Here is an 8,690-nt window from a genome sequence, read left to right on the forward strand (position 1 = left end):
TTGTTTCAAAAGGTGTTCAAATACTTTCAAAATTTGGAACATGTTTTTAAGAACAAAATCTTATCTTTGAATCAGACGAGTGGTTTGGTTAATATTTTGTCTAGCCACCTATTTTTCAGAATTGAATAATCTAATAGTAATTGTAATACAAAAAACGTGTGTTAAAGTGTCATTTTTTATCTTGAGGTAATTTTTTACTCATAGTTGAAAGATCACTTTAAAAATACCCATGTGCATTTTACATTTATTAACAATGCGTTGACAAATAAGTAAGATATTACGCTCGAAATTTTTAGATAAAACACTCTGTATACGTGTATCACATTTTTGCCTATTTCTCATTTTCCTATTTTTTATGCTTTTCTTTCAACAAATACGTTTTTCAACTAAAACATAAAAAAACAACGTTGAATTTGCTTTCTACCTTGATTTTTAACCTTTTTTATAACTCAGATTTTCCTAAAAAAAGACATGAAATTTTATAAAAAATGAGTCGATTTTCAAGTTTTAGAGGTTCAGTTGTTGAGTTTGAAAAAAAGAAAAAATGACCTCTTTTTATATATTATTTTATTTATATATTAATTATTTATTATTATTATACAGAGTGGCCCGAAACTCACTCCCCACCACAAAAGTGCATATAGTTTAGGCAATTCTGAATCGAAAGTTTTTTTACAAAAAAGTTCTGACTCTTTGCAAGACCCTATATACTTTTATTTTGCATTTTTGTCATCTCTATTACTGTTACCACCAGCACATTTCCGGTGGGAAATGTGTTGTGGGCCTCGCTGTATAATTTAATTAATTATTATTTATTAATTTTATTTTATCTATTCAAACATCAATTTTTATGGAAACTCCCAATTTTTTATATTTTCTTTTTATTGTGGGCGAGACATAACAACACTTTTAAAGATCCTGCGGGTTTGAAAGACATGATTTTGCCTTGTTTTTAGGTACCTACTTTTTTAAAAAGTCCAAATTTTAAGAACACTGCCGTGTTTTTGTAAACATAAAATTCGATTTTGGCAAAAAAATTCACCTTCAGAACAACACTGTGATGTAATTCCTAGAAGAAAAAAATTAACGCGTACAGACCAGGCAACCAGTTAAACAAAACCAATACATTTCTGCCACGCTCATTCCTGTTTTTATTCAATTTTGACAGTTTAAAGTGAATTTATTTTTATTAACTGCATAACAAGTTAACAACTACATATTATAAGCATATAATATTAAGCAGACAATAATTCACTAATAAAATTTTATGGATTTTATTCAGGGTGATGAATAAAATTCACTGATATTATAAGTAAAGAAAAGTTGTTCATTAATCTGTCTGAAACGTATGCGGAGCAGATAGTGCAAACTTTTCTTTACATGTATAATACAACGATTTCTCTTATTGGTAGTAATGATAAATTTTTGGTATTAATTTTTTCACCGATAAAATAAAAAAATCACTAAAACCCAATTTCTGAAAACATATTTAACGGAGAGATAAAAATTAGCTTAAATTTAAACGTACCAGAAACTGGGCCTTAATCAAAATAATCTACCACATATCCATTGGTAGAATAAAGGTGTACTACCTCTCCTCAAACATTATTAATACCTATTAGCTGTTATAAATTATTTATGCACTTCAAAAAAAATAATAATGGCTAATGTAATTTATACGCAGCTAACAAAAGTTCGACAAGAAAAATACATATGCAAAGGATATTTTGAAGTTTTGAAAAACACTCTACCGTCAAAAGCAGAATGTGTCAAATATTTCGCACAAACAGCAGAGCCAACGGTAATCACTTGAACTTGACAAATGCCGAGGCGAGAAAAAGTGTCATTCCACGACGGAAATTAATTTTAAATGAGTCGGGGGTTGGTACTCGTATCTATAAGCTGTTTCAAAACTCCAATGTCGCATTTTTTCTTAAAATTGGCAGCTATAAATTAATCATGCACCTCAAAAAAACAATAGCTATTGTAATTTCTTAAGAGATCTAATCATTAATAACTGTTTTACAATTTTAACAATCTTATTTGAAAAAATAATTCGGTAAAACGCGACGTTGGCGTTTTTATAGTTTTGAAACAGCTAAACGGCCATATGCTACGGCTTTTGAAAAAAAAAGAACAATAATGGACTCTTACACGCTGTATATTCCATTTACTGAAAACGATCTGAAAAGCATACGTACTAAATAAAACACTCAAATCATTGTAAACAACAATTTTATTTAAAATTTGTCTTGAAATGTAATATTTTCTTTCCCAACGAAATTACATGTAGTACTCGGTACAGTACTGGCGCAAAAATTCATGCTTCTATGGTAGGTAAATGTATGTTTACATATACAAAAAAAACAAATCCAAGATGCAAAAACTATAATTATTAAACATTAGAAAAAAATAATCGATTCTTCAGTTTTAAAATAATACAGATTTGGTACAAAATATTCGAATACATGTTTAACTTAAAGAATACAAGAAAATAAATAACATGGAAATCTAATTATCTCTCTCGATACCAGCGCCCTCTCGGTCTTCTCAACATTCTCGGTGATTTCGGCGACGCCGGCATCCTCCTCTGTCCCCGGTTTGTTCGCTTCGGTGAATTACTCCTCTTTGCCGGTTCGCTTTTATTGTCTATGTGATTCTTATCAAGTTTTTGCACGCGCACATACGGCTGATATTGCAAATCAATATTAAAACCGTCACTAGTCACTTTATTTGATAGTACTGAGTTCGCATCATCACTTCTGTTTTCGTTTTTAACCCTGTCGGCGTTACTTAAATCACAATTACTATCGCCTATATTTACATCACTTAAACTACTTTGGTCATTTTGGTTATTGTTTTCACTACAGTTCGACTTCTTCTTAATACTATCAGTCGTATCGTCACATCCGTCCGAATCCGCATTCAAGCTCAACGAATCCACCGTGCTATCATCATCCTCCTTCCTCCTCATTCTCCTGCTCCTGTTTAAAGGCCACCCTGTACGATTTTTTTTCCTCTTGCCTGGCTTCCGGCCCGGTTTCGCACTTACAAGCCTCTTAGGCGACTTAACAATAGTGTCTTTGTTATCCTCGTATACGTTCAAAATATCCTCCACTCCCACCTGGCCCTTGAACGCGATGTCTTCGTCCTTTTCGATCTCCACATCCAAATTATCGTCGCACGCACTCGCAAACTCCTCCTCGACCCTCTTCATCATCGAAAAGTAATCAACTTTGGACTTCTTCGGCGATTTCGTCGGTTTTGGTTCCTCCAAAATCGTTGGTAGGTTAGACCGGAAGTCAAGATCAGTTCGCCGCGACTTTCGTTTCCGCTGCTGTATCAAACTACTCAAAATCGCGAGAGTGGAGGCATGTTGTCGAGGCGATTTCCGGGGATTTTTGCCAGTTCCGGTCACATTCACGACCATTCCCGAGCGTCGGCTTCGCTTATTTCGAGACGGTTTAATCTCATCCAAAGTACTATTTGAACTAATTTCAGTGGCACTTATTTTACTATCTTCGTCTTGATTGAAGGGAGTTTCAACGCTTGAATTACTTGCGTTGGGATCGGGGGTGCTGCATGTGACCGAAGTTGACGCTGACGGAGGCTCCATAAGGCATTTTTTGATCTGGTTGTAGGTCGAGACACACTCTTGCGGGTCCAGAGGCGGTACGTAATCCAGTTGGTAGGGAAGAATCAACGGATCCCAATAATCTAAAAAATCAACAGTATAAACCAAAGGGTCATCAACTGTCCATTACAATAATCTACAATGCAATACAATACAAAACAATGTTTGAAAATATACGGCAGTATATAACTAGAAAATACTTGATAATACGCGGCAATAAGTATGCATACCGTTCTAAAAATACCAGCCAGATCAAAACGTTTAGATAAAGTCAAAAATGATGCGCACAATAATGTTAACAAAACAAGTATGAATGAAAAAGATGAAAACAGCGTATAAATTGTTAGAATTCCAATAAGAGGTTGTAGAGGACCCCTCAATATAAACGTTACAATTGAATACTTACTGTCGTCACTTAAAAAAACGTATTTCTCTTCCCCCTTGTCGCGCCTCTGAAACGTTTGATACCAGGCCTCGTTTTTGGGGACGCTCTCAAACGAAAAGTTGTAATCATCTAATCTCAGGTTAAAGTTTTTATCAGGTTCGGACTCTTCCGATTCGTTTTTCACCACGCAATCTCCATTATTTTTCGATTTCATAGGAACAGGAGAAAGATATGAACCGTGGTACCTCAACCTTGAACCGGGAGTTTCAAACTTGTAGTATTTTTGATTATCCATTATAAACGCCTCGGCGTGCGTTCGCCTCCTCTTCTTTTTGCTTTCGGAACTCGTACTGTGCATCGACTCGTCATCTTCAATTTTAACTTTACTATCATCGGTTTCGCTGACCGAACTATTGTCATTCTTCGTCTTATCATCATCGTCGTCGTCGTCACTCGTTTCGTCCTTTTTCGGAAACAGAAAATTCTCCGCTTCGTTATTCAATCGGACGAGTTCTGAACTTCTCAACTTCCTAAACTTTACTATCAATCCTTTATCATCTTCTTTCTCGACCGGTGTTTCCGGCCGTTTAACTTCTTGAAAATGAGTAACTCCTGAACGAAGTTTCGACGACAAAACTTCGACTTTGTAATAACTTTTATTATCAACGACTAATCGTTCGTCGGCCGAAATCCTCGTTCGGTTGCAGGATCGCTTCGGCCGACCGGAATTCCACACTTCGTCATTTTCGACCATTTGATCGGCGAGTTTCTACAAAATTACAATGAAAACTACTTGAATAAACTCAATAAGAAATTTAATTACGGCCAAAAGACGGGAACTGGATCTTAATTCGCGATATTCCTTCACGACTTCGGGTTTCTCAGTTAGACTGTCTTCTTCGAGAGGAGGCGTCATATAATTTATGTTTTTTCTTGAACGTAAATGGTGTCCTGAGTCGCTGCCCACGGGGGACATCGGAGAGTCTTTTATTCGGTCGCACATCACGGACGAGGTGCGCGTTCGAGGCATCCTGGAGCGGCGGCGGGGCGGAGAATAGTCGCGAGTTTTTTCATTCACTTCTGAAATTTTAGGAACTTTTGCATGTCACGAGAATTATTGCCTATTATCGATACTTTCGAATAAGGATTGGCTGTAATTTTCATAAAGTTTCGCGGTTTTTAAAACCAGAAATCATGAAAGAACATTTACAGCTAATGTTATAATTTTTGAATCAAGCATGGTTGTCGTTTGCTTCATTTTTTAAGTAAATAACTGAATACGTTATTTGTTATTTTGCGTATGATTAGCTAAAAAAGTTCGCGAAGTCTGTTTTCCAGCAACGTGTTTTGTTTTCATAGTCCTCCAGAGCAAGGCCATTCGAGACTGCATATTTTTAAATTTTCTCCCAAACGCAAACACTTAGAACTTTTTTGTAAAAGAATTTTAGCTTCCAGTGGTTCTGATACAACTATCAATGACGATTTCGGATAACCTAAAAAATTAATCATCTTACTTGTAGCTACATTTCGGTCAATGAACGTCTGTCTAAAATTAACAGCACCTAAATTTGATTTTCTTACTTCTGCATTCAGAATGACGCATTCTGTTAACCTAATACACTTTACTTAAATTTCCATAGCCAAACCTGATCCAAAAAGATCGTGAATGAATTACAATAGATAGTAATGAAGTGACTTAGTTGCTATAGTAACCATTAAAAGTTTTAGGGAATTTTGTTTTGATTGTTTCTGATGACACTTGGTCGTCATGGTAACCACATATTCGAAGCTTACCGATGGCGTCAATTCCATCCAAGGCCAGAAACGTATCGAATCCTTTTATTGATATGAAATTGCCATCGTCGCCGATGAGTTTTAAATGTCTTTTGGACTGGATGTGTTCCTCAAGGCTGTTATAGGGTGTGTGACAAACAGCACAATAACCAGACTCGAATATAGAATGGATGCGTGGCCGTCTTGTTCTAGTCTTACGTGTCATGTTACGCTCATTTGTAGAGCGATTTGAGGAAACTTTTTCAGTTTGTTTAATACCTAACGAAGTGTCTATTAAATGATTTTTTACGGACTAGAAAAATAACAAAATTAGTTTTTATCTTATCTCGTGATTTGTGATACAAACCTGTTCCAATTCGCGAAAATTGTCAAACTGTTTTTCCAACAAACTTTTAACATGCAACCTGGTTTTCTTTTCAAACATGGCATCACCAAAAATAATCTAAAAAAATTCCACAGGTAAGTTTATGGTTGACATTGCTTGAAGAGTTACATACTGTATTACGTTGCCCATTCGAACTTCAATGGTGTTTACTGGACTTTTCCGAGAATCAGTCAAGACTAAAAATAAGAAATGTATATTTTATTTGATTTTAATAATTAACAATGGATTAAAAAGGAATGTAATCCGAGCGATGGATACTAGATGTCGCCCCAGCATGTAATGTATCTGGGTGTGAGAGTAGCGAAATCCAAATTCCCGCTCACTGAATCAGTGATGAGAGAGTAAAAATTGTGTGTAAAAACCGCGATGAAAGCGTCATTGTAGCGAACAAAATGCCAAGTAAACCAGCTCTGTATGGTCCGAAATTTAAATCCTGTTGGCGCTTATTGAATTGAAACGTTGCCAAATGTCGCGCCTCAGCGATTTAAATCGTTTTTGGCTTGCGTTCGCCCAAATGCGTTTCTCCCCCAAATATGCGGCGTATTCCACGTCCGAAAACGGAAACGTCAATCGCCCGTCCCCCCCAAGGGGGCTCTGCCCCCCACACGGCGTCCGCCCCATCTCCCCTTCGCAACCGAATTAAAATGTTAACTGCGCGTTCCAAACGTGTCGAAAGTGTCCAGGTTCTGGAAAGAATCTCGATTGATTTGCCCGTTTAGCGTGCGGCAACCGGCAAAAGCGCGTCCATCCGTCAATAAAGCATCCAGAATGCGCCCACCGCGGCAACGCCGCCGTCCCAGTATGGGACCAAGGGGGAGCGGCGTGTGTAAAAACAGTACAAGAGCGTAAGCGGGTCGGCCGTTTACCCATGCAGTTATGCACTCGGATCGAAACTTGACAAAAATGCTGACCACGAAACGCGACATGACAACAACGCACAAAAACAAAACTGAATCGTTGCGCAACCAACTTTCCATTTTTCGCCCGGATGCCACTTACCCACCCCCGGGTACGGCCCTGCACTCCCCCGAATAATTTATAAATAAACCCAACCTAACCTAATCATGGTTGGGCCACTCCAGACACTTACACACAACTAGGACACTTATGTAAACACCCATCGAAACGTCAAACGAAACAAAACACGATCGGCCCACTAGATTTCGTCGCTCGAACACGGCCCCTCGGCACTACGGCCCCCCGCAGGCCGATTTCGGCACAAAAACGCACAAATCCACGATAAGGGGCGCTGACACGGCGACAATCCGCTCGAGAGACCAGTTTGAGAGCGGTTTGGTCGCCAACTGGGTTTGCGGAGCTGCGGCTCAAACAACGGCCATTATCGTACGCTGGCTTCTACACGCCCTGCAACGGGTTCTCGCTCACCTTTTCCCTCATTTTAAACGCTTTGCGGCTTCACGGACGCTTCAAACTCCCCAATGCACACGTACACACTTTGTTCAAAAGACACAAGCTAAAAACGCGAATTACCTCAATTTCAAAACATTTGGGAATCCGCCACAATGAAGTTTCGCAATTAACCAATCACAAGCCGCGATGCTTGCGCCACAGTCGGTGATTAGACGAACCCACGAGGCGCAAAAATTCAAAATCTCGGACAATTTTTCATTTTAAATACCAGTGAATCACTTTGAACGATTCTGGTGATGTGCGTGATTCAACAAGAGCCAAATTGAAAGCGCCGCCTCGCCATGTCATCATTCTAGTCTGGCCTTTCCAATGAAATGGGTTTTTTCATATTTAAATTACTCAACTTGTACAATCTCTCAGTAGCAATAACACATTGCTCTACAATTTCACAGCTGACTGACCTTGTCCACTTTTCTTTCGCCTCCACTTACCGTAACTCGCTAGATAAACATTTCCAGCAATTACAATTTTCTTATTTGAAGCGAACTGGATTTAAAGTCGTGACGATAGAACCAAGGCAATTGAATTCTCCGTCAATTTTTATGCATGCGGTAAACAACCTCGCCGATAGCACTATATCTCTAATCGAGAAAGTAAAAATTAATTAATTAAAGTAGGTCTAATTATTTATGGTCCAATTTCTAAGGCAAAGGTGATTAGATGTTATGCAGCCAGTAATACGCACATATGCATATTTTTTTTAAGTTTTTTGAGTAGAGTATAAATTGTTACTGCTGGGCCAGGGCATTTGGCGTCTTAAAAATCAAGGTAGAATCTTACAAATTTAACTGTTTTCCCAAAAGTCAACAACTAAAAAAGGCCCAAGATCACTCAAAATGCATTAATTTTTATTCACCCCAAAAGTATCCAACAGGGTAGAATCCTACAAATTTGTTGTTTTTCTAAAAGTAAACATCCGAAGGATGTAGGGGAGAAAGTGTTTTAAAATGCTATCAGTGCTTTATTTAATTCAAAGAAAATCTGGAAAACTAAAATAATTGTGTTATTTCCCGTCGACAATGAGTGTTAAAAAGAGAATGAAATATTTTTGGCCGAGTAAT

General features: G+C 37.7%; 1 protein-coding gene across 5 annotated transcripts; it reads right to left on the reverse strand.

Annotated features, from left to right (window-relative positions):
* Positions 1-2,218: 2,218 nt before the first annotated feature.
* Positions 2,219-7,813, reverse strand: LOC103314234 (uncharacterized). 5 transcript variants are annotated; one of them, XM_008199668.3, is made up of 7 exons: positions 7,690-7,813; positions 6,311-6,374; positions 6,160-6,255; positions 5,814-6,105; positions 4,843-5,099; positions 4,041-4,788; positions 2,219-3,717 (listed from the first exon to the last, which is right to left on the reverse strand). In XM_008199668.3, exons 3-7 carry the CDS (start codon positions 6,235-6,237, stop codon positions 2,516-2,518), a joined length of 2,577 nt encoding a protein of 858 aa, XP_008197890.1. In that variant the 5' UTR covers positions 6,238-6,255; positions 6,311-6,374; positions 7,690-7,813; the 3' UTR covers positions 2,219-2,515. The 5 variants fall into 5 exon arrangements, with proteins under 5 accessions (XP_008197890.1, XP_008197888.1, XP_008197889.1 ...); XM_008199666.3 differs by having other exon boundaries at positions 7,585-7,760; XM_008199667.3 differs by lacking the exon at positions 7,690-7,813 and adding an exon at positions 7,289-7,537.
* Between the last annotated feature and the right edge of the window lie 877 nt (positions 7,814-8,690).

Source organism: Tribolium castaneum, chromosome 2, assembly GCF_031307605.1.
Source record: "Tribolium castaneum strain GA2 chromosome 2, icTriCast1.1, whole genome shotgun sequence".
NCBI classification, from domain to species: Eukaryota; Metazoa; Arthropoda; class Insecta; order Coleoptera; family Tenebrionidae; genus Tribolium; species Tribolium castaneum.